Here is a 16,451-nt window from a genome sequence, read left to right as displayed (position 1 = left end):
CCTTCTGCGTGGTGATTTGTTTGGCTCAGCTGAGGAGGGCGCCATTAATGTTTACATCTTGCACTGTTACAAGCACAACCCTCTCGTCCATGAGTAGATGCACACTTCCTTATTCACAGTGATATGGTTGGCAGGTGTGGATTGGTGGATAGAAAGAATAGTTCCTATATGAAACTGCTCACAAGGTCTGTGGATTATCTTGAGTTACCAGGTCATGGTTTATGAAAAGAGACATTGCTGTTGAGCTTTTAAATTTATTTTTTGTTAAATATTTTTTGCCATATCTTGTTCCATTATTTCTGAGAGAAGGCAGACATCTCTGCAGCTGATATCTCCAACATTTGGCAATTCTAACCAAAAACAATCTAGACTGATAAATAGTGCTACAAGTAATAGGAAAAACATTTAGATTTGATTTGGGGGTTGACTGCCCCTTTAAAGTTACAGTTAAAAGCTTCATCAAATTGGTATTTACTGAAGTCCACTATATCATTGTGTGTGCATATATTTCTTTGTTTCTTTTACTTTGTCCACTCCCCTATGGATGGCGCACTAAAGTCACCATGTTTCTGTGACTCTGACGTAAAACAAGTGTAAACCACACTCTGTCCTGGCTTTGCCTCAAGGCCCTTACTGTATATTTTTATCATTACTCTCCAGCAAATGGCTTGTGTTATGTAGCTCAGCGCACTTCAATCGTCCCTGGCAATATATCCTTCCGCTTCAGAATGGATGAAACATGTGAACATCAAACAGCCCGAGCACAAGCCTGAAACAAAGGCTGCAATGTGAGCCCTCCTGGTACGGTTACTGAAGGAAATTAGCCTGCCATTAAGGCACGTTGTCATTTTCAGAGCAGCGTGTGTACCGTCCGTCGGGGCATGTGTTTTGATTCTCACCATCCACTCCCTCCTGGAAGCATGCAGCTCTTCTGGCCCCTTTTATTGCAATGTAAACCCCTGGATGGAGATGCGAGAGGAGGACAAAGTGAAGGAAGTTAAGAGAACACATGTGGTGAACATTAGTCTCTTCTTTCTCTAACAAGCAGACACACTGAGATATGTTTTTAAAATGTGACAGTTCCTGCTCCGTGTATTAAAATCAAATAGAAACACTGTGAAACTCCTTTTGTTCCCGAGACATGTGGGGAAACGCTGCTTTGGCTTGTATTGTCTGTGAACTTCTGCCTCAGGCATTATATTATAAAACACACATTCCTCCTCTCTAACCTTTCATCCATTCAGTCAGAACACTTTTTATAGCCATCCAGCGTTCATTCATCAACTATGCGTTGGTTTGGATTTCACTCATTAAAATTCACTCATAATGGATGTAGAATGAAAACAAGCGCTGCCACGGGGACATTTAATAGCACACTGTTCAGCGTCAAGTGAGGTAGTTCTAACAAATCCTGAAAAGTTAGACTTTATTTTAGATATGTAGAGACAATTAAAATTCCAGATAAATTGTGTAGTGCAGTTGCAAGCTTGCCAAATCATCTTTGATTTAGGATATAGTGATTTCTGGGTTACATACAGAATATGAGTAATAGAGAAAATATGCCCAGGTACAGTACTGCATACTGTTAAAAATAAAAACTCCCTTAGTATAATGGATGGTGCCTTAAACAAAGCAAGCTAGTACAAAACAAAACAAATATACAGTATATGATGGAAGATGTGGCGTACAGTATGTTACAATGTATAATCCAGCAATAATATTTCCAATAATTTAGAGCCACGGGAGCACTAATGTCTTATAGGGATTTATCGTCAGTAAAGCGAGGGCAGTGCATCAGCCCCGGGGCCGGACCCTGAGCTACACAGATATGATCTATGATGGACATAAAAATACAAACATAAAGCAACAGCAACGACAAACACAGTTCTCCATCCCTCCCTGCACATTCATGTATCCAAACACGCTCAGTCAAACATCAGTCAAAGCTCATACTGACACTAAAAGAAGCATCTATGATGTGTTTAGCCATATATTGTTATTCTTATTATAACTGTTAAATATTGGCTTGTCACTTTCTTTTGGTAACTTAGGCACCGAACAGATGCTGGCCTGTGAATGGCCTCTCAGACAAATGAAACAGTATCAGTAAACTCAGTGCCCATTACACTCTTCCTTGCTCTTCATCACCTTCCTGTTTCTGGTCTTCCTCCTTCTCCAGCTCGCTCTCAGAAGTTGTAAGGTGAAACCAGAATGTTAACCCTGGCAACATGCTTGGCCTGAAAAGTGCGGTCGCTGTACTCAGACATGTCCACGTCGACGCTGATCTCCTGCGGCCCGTGAAGCTGCTGGACCAGTATCAGCTCACCCGTCTGCCTGTCTGAGCGCTGCATCACAAACATGCCTCGGGAGTTTCCTCCCACTATGCCAAAGCGCAGACTGTCTGGCCCGGTGCGCCCTGGGGCGGCGGCAGTCGCCATACGGAAAAGCGTTGCAGGAGTCTTCAGGTTGGAGGTCAGAGACAGGTAGTGGAAGGACACGGTCTTAGGAGCCAGGTGGCAGGAGCGGCTGTCCATGGGGCAGGGGTTTCTCTCACACTGACTGCGGAGAGAAATGTAGGAAATGTTAGAGGGACAGTTGATTATAATGGAACTAGATGCACGCTTCCTTCTGCACGGTGTCACGCTTGGCGGATGTAGCTCAGTAGAAAGAAAATAGTTCCTATTTGCAAGTGCTCACAACAAGGTCTGTGGATTATCTTGAGTAACCGGATCATGATTTCTGGAGAGAAACATTGCTGTTGAGTTTTTCAAATGTATTTTTTGGCACTTTGAGCACCACAACCCAAGTGCCATCTAGTTCCATTATATCTGAGAGAAGGCAAACATCCTTTCGACTGATATCTCCAGCACTCGGCAACAAAAATCACCAAAATGATCCAGACTGATAGTACCACCACAAGTAAGAGAAAAAAATGACATTTTTGATTTTGGGGTGAACTGTCCCTTTAAGAAATTGCATCACAGAGCATGGTGGCAAATGTTTTCCAGTCTCTGTGTGTTTGGCAGTTGTCACGTAACGCAGCCATTCCTCTAAGAAAACGATTATATAATTAACATATCCCTGTGGGAAAGTGTTTATAACTGTTTCTTTGTGACTTAAGAGAAGTGACACACATACATACAGTACATATGAGGTCATGTGGCCTGAAGTCTTGGATCAAAGTAAGCTGTGAAGTGTTTTCTGTGTTGTGCGCAGTATTTCCAAACTTCCATCCCCGTGCGCTACAATCTCAAAACCTGCACAGCATTATTATGAAATGGGGACACAGCTACTGTCTTACTCGATTCCCTGCTTTCTCCCTTGTTACAAGTGTTTTCCCAAACATTTATTCATTCCCTTTGCTGGCAGTGGAGCAGTATTTCACCACATTGATGGTTCAGTAGAAGCAGACAGAGCTTTGTTTCATGGTTTTAAATGAGGCAGTTTGCTGATGACTGGCAAATACGGAGATGGAAGTTATAATGTCTTTAAACATTTGGCCAGGAGACAGATGTTATACATGGCTTTATGAAAGAAAAAGGAAGAAAAAAAACATGAACGTCATCTGGTCAAGTTCTGCTGAGCATGCACGTTCTTTGTCAGAAATGATTTGCTTCACTGTGATACAGCTGTGACCGCAACTCTTTGGTTTGACGGTCATCATTTCTATTGATCATAATAACTTTGTATTTACCAGAGTAAGATATGGGGGCACGGGGACATTAACTAAAAGAGTCTCCACCAGTCAGACAATCAAACAGGTTATAAACAACAGTCAACAATTTAGCCAGATGCCTAAACATTTTAATGTGCATGCAACATGTTTGCAATAATCTATAGCAACCACTGCAAGTGACAGTAGACCAGAGAGGTTGGTTGATAAACCGTGATGGATGTTTATAACAGTTCTAGTTATGGTTTCATCTGCAGTCTTTGATTTCTCTTCCAGAAAAAAGTTTGGTTAACTTGGCAGTTAGTGATGTTGCTGCGTTGCCAGATCTCAGCAGTTACCATGGCGAGTTTAATGTTATTTTGACCATAGCGATGATGGCCAAAACTAAGTCCCAACTTGAATCACTTTTCGTAGTTGTGCTGGAGAACTCTGAGGCTGTAACACCTTATTCAAGTGCACCTCCTCAATGACAAATGATACGTGTATTTTACCCTCTAACTGAGCGTGCTGGCTCACTGGCGTAGTTTACTGGAACACCTGAATATATCAGTGGTCAGTTTAAGCTTTTCTTGTTTTTCCAAGTCAAAATGTCCACCAGGAGTCCATTAGCGTCTCGCAGTTTGGTCTGATTTAATGTGAGCGGGGTCATGTGAAAGTTAATGACCGTTTCCTGCTGACACGTGGACGATGTGGGGTGTATCCACTTACAAGGGAGATGTCTTGACGTAGCTGATGTTGCCATGAGAACGGGGACACTCTGGGTTGACACACTGAAAGCCTCCCCCCATGTTGATACAAGTTGTCCCTCGGCTGCAGTTGTGCTGCTGGCTTAAACATTCGTCCACATCTGGAAGACAAAAACAGCGGAGGCTTGTAAGAATGAGAGAAGGAGAGAGACTTGCCAGACTGACTCCCTGCTTCCTGGTTACCACAGCCTGAGCAGGGGGTGCTGTGATTGTTTATTTGGTTTTTTTAGTTTAGTCTCCCACAAACGCCTCATGTCCTAAAGATCCCTTCTCTGCTGGGAAAGGATGAGGTCATTCATTCCACTGGCAAGCAGTGTAAGCTTCAAGGGTGCAAATGAAAGTGGTAACGAGGTTTGGGGCTGACAGACACCTCTGCAGAAACTAATAGCTCTGCTGCTAAAGGCTCCTCGTCTTTTTAAGTCACAGGTATTTCTCTCTGGAGCCACATACCCGGCCAGATCTGCAGCCAGGGCTCTGTGAATGAGCCTTTGTCCTCTATTCCCTCTTGTCACTCACCCTCACAGCTCCGCCCGTCTGGGAGTAACTTGTAGCCATTGGGGCAAGAGCAGTGGTACGAGCCCGGGACATTCACACACTCGTGGATGCACAGCTTCCCTCCTTGGTCCAGCCGGTACACTTCACACTCATTTACATCTGTTAGGAAACAGACACAGAAATGCACATCTGAAACATGCATCACATGACCAAGTCAATGCATTGTGCATTTAAAAGTAGCACAAACACCTCATACAGTTTACAACATGCTCTGAGGAACCAAAGAATGTTGTTTTTGTTTCTTGGTGTTTCGTCAGTGTTTATATGCCTTAGGTTTGCCCTTCTGCATCTTGGACATCAACACATTGGAGAAAACTGCATGAAAAATATTGTTTCAAAATGTTACTCAATCAATTACATCTTAAAAGCAACTGAACTGTGAACTAAATGGATGCTAATCAGCTTGTGACCTCTCAAGAGGATTATTTTGTTTTTCACAGACGGACTCCACAGATTACTTTGATTTGTAACCATATAAATCACTAGAGGAGTAAAAGATTCAGGTATTTTTCTGGGATCGTCTCGGCAGTAAAGTCCCTGTAACAGCTGCTGTTTGCCCTGCTGAGATGTCGTTGAGCGGGACACCAGCTCGAGGGAAGTGCTCTGTAGCTGACCTTACCTCCCTGTGAGGTGGAGCAGCAAAAGGAGTATTTCCCCACAGGGATCAATTAAGTGACACGTAATTACAGCTTACCCTGACAGATACTGTTGTCAGAGGTGCCACTCATGTGGAAACCTGCATCACAGCTGCAGTGCTGGGCCCGGTTCACTTGGGCACAGCGAGGTCTCCGGCTGAACGCTGGATCATTCATGACACTCCACTCAGGTGGTGCTGCATTATGGGAGAAGATATGCAAGTTGAAGACCTGTGTTAACATTTGATCTAGAGTTTAACACATTGTAAACATGTAGTCTTGACTGACGTGCAAATACAAACTACACAAAGAGTCATTGTGGTAGTTGTGGTACTGACCTGTCTGGGTTTGGTGCTGACAGTGAGAGCCACTCCAGTTCTGGGGGCAGGTGCATTTGTACTGGTTAACACCTTCCACACAGGTTCCTCCATTTTGGCAGGGGTTACTTGCACACTCACTTATATCTGTGGGTGTAGCAGCGAGAGAAATATCACTGTGGTCAGCTTGTTGAGAAACTCGCAGCTTCCTGTTTCCTCTTTTCATCAGACTGATGCATACCGATCAAAGGCAGGCAAAAACATCAAGTTTTGGCACTACTTTCGACCTTGCTTTCATTATGTAATCTTTGCCTCAGGCTGAAGTCTCGTGTGTCTACATTTGCAGCTGTGAGTGTTGAAAAAAATATCCAGAGACATCCTCACAACCTATCAGTGTGCCTCTGTCAACCATGACAAAATAAAGAAGACCAACACAGTGGTCGGCTGAAATGATCTGCAGCCAAAACTATCAAACCACATAAAGAAAAGGGATGGTAAGACTAGATCCCGAAAGAAAAAGAAATGCATCAACAAAATTAAAGAGCCTCTGTAAGCCTTTTCCGTCCACCATTAATCTATAGGGCGGCAATGAGTGTCCACCCAGTCTGATAACTAATACTTAAGAATGAGAAGCTGGTACTGTCATTATGGGCACAGCATGTCAACAGTAAGGCAGCGGTGCCCTTTTATTTCTTCCATTCGATGAAAAGTAGCAGTTATCTTGATGCAATCTAATGGTAATGACTATTATTAGTCATTCAATAATTAGTAATTTAGTCAAATCTGTCTGCATCTTCAAAGTTTGAGTTGTTTGTGTTGGTCTATATCAGGGGTAGGCAACCTGAGGCTCCGGAGCCACATGTGGCACTTTAGCACCTCTCCAGTGGCTCCTTGACAAAAAAAAAAAAATACATGGAAATGAGTAATGTTCATGTTTTTTAACATTTTATTTTTTATATATCAGTGTTGTAGGCCTAAAGAAACTCCTGCATTCTCCAATTGTAAAACTGTGAAGCCTCCAAACCAAATGAAAATAACTAAAATGTGTGTAACACATCTACTGCCTGGCACCTTTGCCTTGAAATTGTGCCAAACCTCCACAGCAGAGGCTCGTCTTGAGGCCTAGCTGGTTAGCTATGGATGCCAGATCAAAAAAGTAAAAGTCTCAGAATATAATAGAGAATTTAGTAGTGTGCAGACAGATTTGTTTGCTTCCACCACCAGCTCTGCAAAGTAAAAGTACCAAATAATCATGAACAGTACCCTGTAGAGTCGTTACCTTGTGGTAAGACATGAATGAATGATCATTTAGACTAGTAGTACAGGCTAATTTGGACTTAATAGGCCTTTTTACCTTCATTAAAAGTCTCAAATATATTTTGTGGCTCCACACAGATTTTTGAAAATTATTTTTGGTCAGAAATGGCTCTTAATATAGTAAAGGTTGCTGACCCTGGTCTATATGGACGTTATTCCTCTCTGCAAACAAGCTTGTAAAGGTTTACAGCAATACAACTCACATTTTCACACAAACTTCATTCATACTTCTTTACAAGTGTGTTTATGGCCTCCAGTTGGACATGTGCAGATTGATATAACATGGCTTTGATTGTGAGTGTGTGAGTACAGTAGTGCAGTTTATTGTCTTATCTGTGGCACTTAGCTTGATTAATGATCAAATAGTGGCCCAGTAGATGATAAACCTGTATGAATGTGCTGTTAGTGTATACAGAAATACTACCAAATGCAAACTGGTGACAACAGAAGGTAGAAAAATTAGTCCACCATGCCTTATGATCTTTGTCACTGTAGCCGACTTTCTGAATTCTGCAGATGTTCAAATTATGAAGCAGTCTCTGCTCTCTGAGGCCGCAGTCTACTGGATGACAACCAGTCCCTTTAATGTTTATTTGGCTTCCCCTGAGGCCACCACAGGGCCATGACATGAAAAGGCCCACTTCACTCTGCTAGATATTTTTAAACTCTTCTTAACTTTAAAGTTTTCACACTCTGTCAATACTGCTTTTTAAGCATGACTAAATTTAAACCTCTTATGCCGGGCTGAAAAACATGAACAGGGATAATACTGTGCACAGTCGAGCCTTCTCGTGTTGTTTTAACCATTAATGTCAATAAACGTATGCACATGTTCGACTGAATGCGCCACTTGGAATTTCTGGAAGAGTGCCACCGGCACAGGCTGGGCTATCAATAGCATGCTTCGCATACTTGTGTGCTATCAGACCATGATGTGGGTATAATGTCTGGACCTAACCCCGTCCAGTGGGACTGCTGTCAAAGGACCAGGGAAACATGAGCAAGAGAGGTAGGGTTTATCTTACAGTAGCCCAAGCACTGCTGTGCATGAGGAGCAGAAAGCTGGAGGGTAAGGCACCCCACAGTGGAATGCAGTACAGGTGTTTTTCTGTGTTCAGAGACATTTAATGCCATTTTAACGAGGGCTTCATTCAGTATGTCGAGGAGCTCCAGCCACTCTAAAGAATGCCTCTTTTCTTTGCCTGTTATCTCTCTCTCACTCTGTGTGTGTGTGTGTGTGTGTGTGTGTGTGTGTGTGTGTGTGAGTGAGTAGCTCAGGTTGGCTTTTGGGCTGCCGTCTCTTTCAGCCTGGCATCCAGACACTGTTGAGCCAAGGTCGCACTAAATTGGTGCTGGGATTTCGGCTCAACAGTGAATATGCACAGACATGGCAGGAAACATTCCACTAAATCATATTAAGGTGGTGGTGGATGTGTGGATGTGTGTTTATATGTGGAGAAATTCATGACTGAGTGAAAAGGCTGAAAAGCTCCTGATCCTGTGATGAAAACATACCACAGCTCAGCTGAAGTGAGACTGCATTCCTCACCTGTATCATGCTTAAAACTGAGGATTTGTGGCAGGGGAACAGACCTGGAGTTCCTGTATCTTGCTCACCTTTACAGATGGCACTGATGCCTGTCCAGGTGCCGTTGTCCTGGCAGACACGAGTGGCAGAACCGACAAGATGGTAGCCCTGGGAGCAAGTGAAATGGACCTCATGTCCGACAAAATACTTTGAGCCAAACTTGGTTCCGTGAGCGGGGGCTTCCAGAGAGGGGCAGGTGGTGGGAGCTGTGGAAGAGAGAAAGAGAGCATGAGAGGGGAGGCTGGTCACATGTGGAGTAAGCCTCCCGACATCCTCTGGCATTCTCTGCCTGAGGATACGCACGTGTCACTGGGCAGTGCGGGGCCTTCATGGGAGAGGATGGTTCAAACGCCTCATTTACAGTCAAACAGCACGGCACCGGCCATTTTTTATGAGTCAGAATTTCAGCAGCAGCCAAATGTTATGCTATGTTGCATGCTCTGGAAACTTTAAGGCTTGTGTAATATAGAGCGCAATTACATTACATAACATTGTAAATGAATTACATTTTTATGTGAAGTTATGCTCCATCCAACTAGGACAAAATGTTTCCTATACTTTCAACCTCAAGTGAAAACCAGTGCCTGTACACTTTAAGATACTATATGATAAATAAATCTCACATGGCCCGACCCCCATCATACCCAGCTTGTGTTTATAGTATAATGAAAGCTCACTTTTTCTGACCACTTTACATTTGAGCATGATGTCACAGGGGCATGAGAGATAACTAAGTGTATAATGTTTTTTTTCTTGCATTTATTGCATACAGGGAAGCACATACAGTAGAATAAGCTAACTACGCTAATGGTGACAAGTACCGAGAGAAGATGGGGAATGATGCACAGTATCATTTGAATAACATTATTATCAAATTATAATCTATATTCTTTGAGCTTTAGCCCTTCTTCCACTGGCTTTAACAAAAAATAACTTAACTTCTACTTTTCATTGTTGTAGGCCTAAAGTGATCCTTAAATTTTCCAGTAGCCTATGCACTGACTAAACATAATGTTTTACGATTTCATCATGTAAAATGATTGCTGTACCTTTAAGGCAACCTCAGTAGTGATGGCTAGATGTGAGTCTCCCTACAGGCTAGCTATTGACTCCAAATCCCAAAGAGAAAGAGTCTCTGAGGAAAACAAAGAAGTTAATAGTGTGTGGACAGATTTGTTTGCTTTTACAGCCAACACTGCAAAATTAAAGTACAAAATAATCACAGAAAGCCCTCTGCAGAGTCGCCCTCTTTTGTAAAACAGATTATAAATGCTCATTTTGACCTATTAGTAATGTTTGTAGGCTTATTTAAACTTAATAGGCTGTATTACCTTCATTATAAGGCTCAATAAGTTTTTCAGCTCCAGATAGATTTTATTTTTTGGCCAAAAATGGTTCTTTTGATCGTAGAGGTTGCCGACCCCAGCTATATCTACATCGAAAATGGATAACAGTTTTTATTTTAATGTGGATTTTTGTCCTGTTCTGAGGGCTTAAAGCAGGTGGTGCAATACTTTGACTTGTGCCTTTTAATTTTGTTGAGGCTTTATTGGTATAAATGTAAAATATCAGCTTCCTCTTGTCTTGCCAAGTACTCTCCAGAGTTATGAACTGCACTGGTCCATCACTAACAAATTGGCCTCAGCGTCTGCTGCCAAACAACACAATTCCACAAATCCACTTCCCCTGTCACGTACCCAGCTCTGTAATTGAGATGGCCTCGCACTGTTGGATGAATGTATAATCCCTTAATAGAATATCTGGCTCTCTATTGTCAAAAAAACTTTCTGAAGATCAACTTCAAACAATTGAATGTTCCCAAAATGTTGTAAATTTGATACTTTAGTGTTGTTATGTTGCTGAACATAACCTCAGTCACATGATGCACCCATGTGAAACGAAAATACAGCATGGATTGTCAACTAAAATAAATGAAAATAATCCAAATACGATTCATAGTTTTACAGCCAACCATATCCTGTGTGTTACATGACCAGTGGAACAGATAAAGACGTCTATTTTGTATTTTTAGCAGCCTATCACACCATGGTATGTCAATTTCACAGCATACAAGAATGTGTATGAAGTTACGACTATATAATCTATTTCATACAGTTACCATGAAACAATATCAGTACGGCGTCTGGCAGATAATTCAATTGACATTTAATTGACGTTATCATTGTATTTATATCTTTTAACTTAAAGACTTCCACCACTACCACTTTTTAAGACAACACAAAAATTGCATAAATATGAAATACATAAATAAAAATCGAAGCATTTATCTCTATATTGTGCCAAATGATCAGATAAGCAGAGAACAGTCAACTGCATGTAGACAACTGTGACAGCCTTTAAACAAACTTCTACTGATAAAATGGCACTGATTCATTTGTTTATTTACCTGAGCAATGAGACACAAGTTAAAAAATGGATATTTACCAATTCCATTACCAAATTTATTGTAAAACGGCAGATCCAACAACATGTCATAATTTCTATAGTTCAATTGTATTAAAATTCATGCATACATACAGGATATATGTAACACTGTGGCAACATTATGCACTTCCTGATATAGCTCTGCCCAACCTCAACCTGTGCAGAGGTCTCATCAGCCAGGATAAGTGAGTCAGTTGGACATAAAGGAGCTCTACATGATATTCACAGGGTGGCTGCGGGTCCTTGAAAAGTCTTAAAATGTCTTAAATAATCATTTACTTATAAAAGGCCTTAAAAAGTATTAAACCGTCTTATATTTATATTGAAATGGGTCTTAAATGTCTTTTAAGTCACATCAACGATATAATGTTTGGTGTTGGTGCTACAGGACACATCATTTCAACAGGTGAGAAACACTTTTCGACGGGGTACCAGAATTTGACACAACACCTGTATGTGCGCAATGCCCCTATTTTTGCACCTGTAATGCACTTACATCATGCAATGAGTCTGCATCATTAAACTAGGACCTTGCAAGCTATGAACGTGTAAGGACAAATAGCTTAAGAGAATAACAATGATTACTCGTGGTGATTAAAGTCAGTGCCTTGAAATGTTTATGACGCAAACTGCGCTGTATGTTGAAGGTGATTCAAACTAGGTACAAGGGGAATCAGTTCAGTGGAATCACACATGCAGAGCTGTAAACACAGGAAGTATTGTCAGGGTCATTTTTACTGTTCATTTTGAACTGACATCAATGTGTGTACTTGGAGAGAGCATATTTTCACTTTTGGTGTATATTTTCATTGCAAGTCTGGTCTTAAATTTCATTTAAAGTGGTATTAAAAGGGTCTTAAAAAGTCTTAAACTGAACTTATACCTGGAGACAGAAGCTTAGCGCCCACCATTGTTAGCACTGTTAGTACCATTAGCTGCTAGCTGCCAACTCCTCCATGTTGAGAGCTGTGTGCAGACAATGTCTGAATCATAGACCCCTCTGGATATTGTACATAGCTCCTTTGGTAATTATCAACAACTGTAAGAACAAGTTGATAAAGATTGCGATTAAGACCTTCAGGAGAAGACACTTTGACAAGTGACACTGGGAAAAGCACAGACGTAATAAATGAATGATGGCTGCTTCAATGTCAAGGTCCTGGTATTACTGTCACACTGTCATGACTTACTGGGACACACCTCTCCGTTTCCAACTATGACAAGTCAAAATGTCTGCTGAGGAAAATGCCTCTAAAGATGTCAGTGATTAAGAGAATATGATGAATGGCGTGACAATGTGTGTTGTTATCTGTTTATTACTCACCAGCTGACTGGTCAGCTTGAGGCAACTTGGAGACAGAGTTCTGAAGAGTTGCCAGCTTTGACTTCATGATCCTGAGGCCCTCTGTGAACCGGATCTCCTGGCCTTTCAGAAACTTCTCCATTTGACGAAGCACCCCGACCACCTGGTGCTTATCCATGCACGTCTGTGGATAAAGCATGCGCACTGTGAGCAGAGTTAAGAGTTATAAAAGAGCCTTGGCGAAACATTTCAAAATGCAGCGACTTTCCAACAAGAAAACGAGCGGTTACCTCAGTTTAACGGTCGTAAAACTTAAAACATGAGCTGCGAATAAACATTAATGTGCAGCTGTGGAGCATGATGTAATTGAAACTGAATCCATCTTATTGGTGGGCACATGGTTGTTATGGTTACAAGGAGTTTTCATTGATATTAAAACACATTATGTAACACTGGCAGTTTTTAATGTACATGCATGACACAGTCACCATGATTTGTACTACATTTGCTTTCCATCAGACCTCATTGCACTCACATGTGAGGTATTCTAAGCCCACCATCTCTCTTCCTCTCTGCCTTACCCTTTTCCACTCACTATCACAACTCTAGTGGCAGACGCAGCTGGACAAAAGCTGCCGGGCAGATGTCAATGGGACCTAAGTCCAAAATGCTGTTCCTCTGTATATTTTGCATGGCGGTAGGAAGGCACATGCTCATTGGATAATCCTGAATGGGCCAGACTGAAAATAGCATGGATGCCACGAGCAGTTACTTGAGGAAGAGAGCTTGACAAGCCATTACAAAGTTCCTCAGAGGAAAGTGCCTCTAATCCTTTCAGGAGGGTTTATTAATCACATGCTCATTGGAACAATTCCTCTGAGCAGCATACCTTGAATTCCTGCTTTGGCATTTGGAGGGCTTTGTACAATAACAACTAGCTTCAATACATTAACATTCATTGTGCACATAGTTTGGACCAGTAGTTACACAGTGCTCTGCTCCTTTTACCTGCCCCAGGCAAAAGGGGAAATGCTTCCAGTTGACAAGAATGAGGACTCTTATCTGGATGCTACAGGAGAGGTTTTTTGGGAAAGCAAAAAGCATCAAATACTTTCTCCAGTGGAAACTGTAGACTGTAATCACAAACCCTGCAAAACTTACAATAATACACAGACTTACAATTGCATTGAAAGCTAAAACAGAATAAGAACAATTAAATTATTGGTTGGGATAACTTGTTTTTAATGGACAATAGCATTAAGGTATCTAAATGGATTACTTTTCTTTAAATTTATGAATGTTTCCCAAATATGGTTTGCCCAGATTTTGAGATTTGAAAGGCTATCACACTTTTCTGATTCAGTTTGCCCAAGCTGCAGATCTATGAGTAAGTTGTTATGTAAAATAATGTAAGTAACTCTTACCTGAACGGCAGCATGACCACACTGGATGGCTGTCAAACACAGCAAAAGCAAACACCTGCGTCGAAAAGACAGTGCCATCTTTTAGAGTCCAGTAATAATAATAATAATAATAAAGTAATGCAGTTCCCTGTTGGTGTTTCCCAGGATTTAGAAGCCTTCTTGTTTATGGTGCTTCGATTAAATCCAAGCAGCAGCTCTCTGATGTGAAGCTCTGTCCGCTGCTTTCACGAGTCTGGAGGATGCTCATCAGGTGTCTGAGACAGAGATGCGCTCCCTCCCGTCTCTTTATCTGCGCGCTCGGAAAGTTCAGCCTCTGAGCTCTGCACGCCAACTGGGTTTCCTCCTGCAGCAGGAATCCCTCCCACCGACATACTCCCAAAAATGTCTATGTTTTTCTCTTTACATCTCTCTGCTGCTGCCAAGCACAGTTTACCACAATATAGAGCCAGCTCTATCTGGTGTGTTGCAAGAGTGTAATATGACCTAAATTGTGTTTGTTTACACGACTGTGAAGAATAAAAAATGTTTACCTTTCTTTATAAGCTCAAAGGACTGGATCTCTTCAGAGTAGCTGCATTCCTCCACATATTATGATGTTTATTGTGACACAGGTCGTCATGCTGCAGATTGCCATAGTCGGCTAAACACACATAACATGACCAATTATCTGTCTATAGCATCAGATCACTGCCACAGAGCTAACACTTAGGGACTGTACTCTACTTATCAGGGGAGGGGGGTGGGTGCAGTGTGACTTCATTTTGTTTATTTTATCTTATTTTTCCTTGGGCCTCTCTGAGTAACTGTGGCACATGCATGACCCTCCCTCCACCATGAACAACCTTTTATTTATTTGAAATATATGCATACTTTATAGGCTACATGTATTGGACCCAATGCAACGAGTAAACAGCAGAGGGGTGAGAGTTTCACCAAAACAAACAGCAAATTTCTTAAGCAAAACGCAAATCCTCCAAATTGCATCATTACACAAGTGTATGTGCACTTCAGCAGAATATAGGTGCACAAACGCCACCTGTCACTGGTCCTACCACAGAAAACCAACAAAATTTATAATCTTACATAACAATCACATACACACACGCAGGCATGCATGTACAAATATTACATTGTGCACAAAGCTAGCACCAACAACATTTTTATATAACAGTACACAACAGTGGCAGTGTCAGTAACTTGGCATGGTGGATGTTATACCATTTTAAAAACCTACCCTTTGATGTTTGAAGGTTAAATGTTGAAAATTGAAATCCTGGAGTTGAAAAAACACTTGGTTTTTCACTATTGTCTTGCATGCAGGTGTGCAGAATTTACTGTTTTTAAAGGATTTGGTTGGTGTAAATGGTTTATTTTTGATGACATTTTTAAATAAGACATATAGAGGAAGTGATTTTGATGATGGAGTCACACATACTGTGTTCAAGGACCATCAAAATGAAGGAATACTTTGCACATCTATTTTCAAACAGGTGCGCAGGAGAGGGACGAGAAGAATAAAACTTGTAGAAAAGACTCCTGCACACTGTCAGGTAGTTGCATGATGAATGTCTAGTCGCAGAAACGTTGCAGCAGCATTAAAATCATTAGTTTTGCAAGGTAGACAGTGTGCAGTCTTTTCTTCAAGTTTTATTCTTCAAGGACCATCAGATATTCCAAAAACCAATGATAATTGTTGTTTTTACAGTTTCTAGCAATGATAAATTGTGTAATTTGGGCAATTTTTAAAGAAAACATGCCTTTCAAACTCGTTAGCAACAGGGTATTTAAAATAAACAAAACACTACTATTGAAAGTTGTATGTCTAGCCCTGAAGCCAAAATAAAAAACACAAGTCCCTCCCCAGTGCTTAAAAAAATATTTGACATTCATCCCCGTCTTGCACCACCCTCCCCCTCATAGATAACGAACAGTCCCTAACTCTGGCTACAGTGTTTGTGAACTAGAAACAACTGGGGCCTGTTGTTAGTCCACTGAGTAAACATTTAACTGGACGTGCATTATTTTTATTGGCTCAATGTTACCGTTGCACAGCACGTCTTTTAGGGTTTGGCTTGTGGAGTCGGAGCGACACCTGGTGGTCAAAGGCAGGACTGCACAAGCGCGAGAAGTCGAGCTCGTCCAAGGATGTGCGCGTCTGCGTGCGCGCGCGAGTTCGTGAGCGTAAACAACAAGGAATAAATACGTAGCTACTAATAACGCGATAAGGCGAATTAGCTTCAGCGGTGTTGTCTTTAAAAACGCCATAAACTCCGGTCGTTAAAACTGCGTAATACACACGTTCCTAAATTAAAACACTGACAAAGGACAAAACTGAGCGTCGTATACACTTCATTGTTGCAGATGTTGAAAATAACTGACATTGCTTTGAGCCAATAAGAATCGCAGCTCTCTTGGCTCGTGCGATGCCTGACCAATAGCTGACGAGAA

The 16,451-nt window shown here is 41.5% G+C and overlaps 1 protein-coding gene across 2 annotated transcripts; it reads right to left on the bottom strand.

The window, feature by feature from the left end:
- Positions 1–1,503: 1,503 nt before the first annotated feature.
- Positions 1,504–16,372, bottom strand: LOC125903427 (fibulin-7). Of its 2 annotated transcripts, XM_049600349.1 has the most exons (10): positions 16,046–16,372; positions 14,534–14,643; positions 14,004–14,058; positions 12,601–12,763; positions 8,861–9,037; positions 5,948–6,073; positions 5,669–5,806; positions 4,936–5,073; positions 4,382–4,520; positions 1,504–2,559 (listed from the first exon to the last, which is right to left on the bottom strand). In XM_049600349.1, exons 4-10 carry the CDS (start codon positions 12,755–12,757, stop codon positions 2,187–2,189), a joined length of 1,248 nt encoding a protein of 415 aa, XP_049456306.1. In that variant the 5' UTR covers positions 12,758–12,763; positions 14,004–14,058; positions 14,534–14,643; positions 16,046–16,372; the 3' UTR covers positions 1,504–2,186. The 2 variants fall into 2 exon arrangements, with proteins under 2 accessions (XP_049456306.1, XP_049456305.1); XM_049600348.1 differs by lacking the exons at positions 14,534–14,643; positions 16,046–16,372 and having other exon boundaries at positions 14,004–14,471.
- Between the last annotated feature and the right edge of the window lie 79 nt (positions 16,373–16,451).

Source organism: Epinephelus fuscoguttatus, linkage group LG16 (assembly GCF_011397635.1).
Source record: "Epinephelus fuscoguttatus linkage group LG16, E.fuscoguttatus.final_Chr_v1".
In the NCBI taxonomy this organism is placed as follows: Eukaryota; Metazoa; Chordata; class Actinopteri; order Perciformes; family Serranidae; genus Epinephelus; species Epinephelus fuscoguttatus.
This window is presented reverse-complemented; position numbering and strand designations above follow the sequence as displayed.

What these genes read in the sequence shown, in the direction of transcription:
- LOC125903427 (XM_049600348.1), bottom strand. Translation starts at nt 14,081, where the DNA reads ATGGCACTGTCTTTTCGACGCAGGTGTTTGCTTTTGCTGTGTTTGACA. An exon ending in GTGGTCATGCTGCCGTTCAG is followed by an intron (nt 12,764 to 14,003) that starts GTAAGAGTTACT and finishes CTTTATCCACAG; the next exon opens with ACGTGCATGGATAAGCACCA. An exon ending in TACGTCAAGACATCTCCCTT is followed by an intron (nt 2,560 to 4,381) that starts GTAAGTGGATAC and finishes TTCTCTCCGCAG; the next exon opens with TCAGTGTGAGAGAAACCCCT.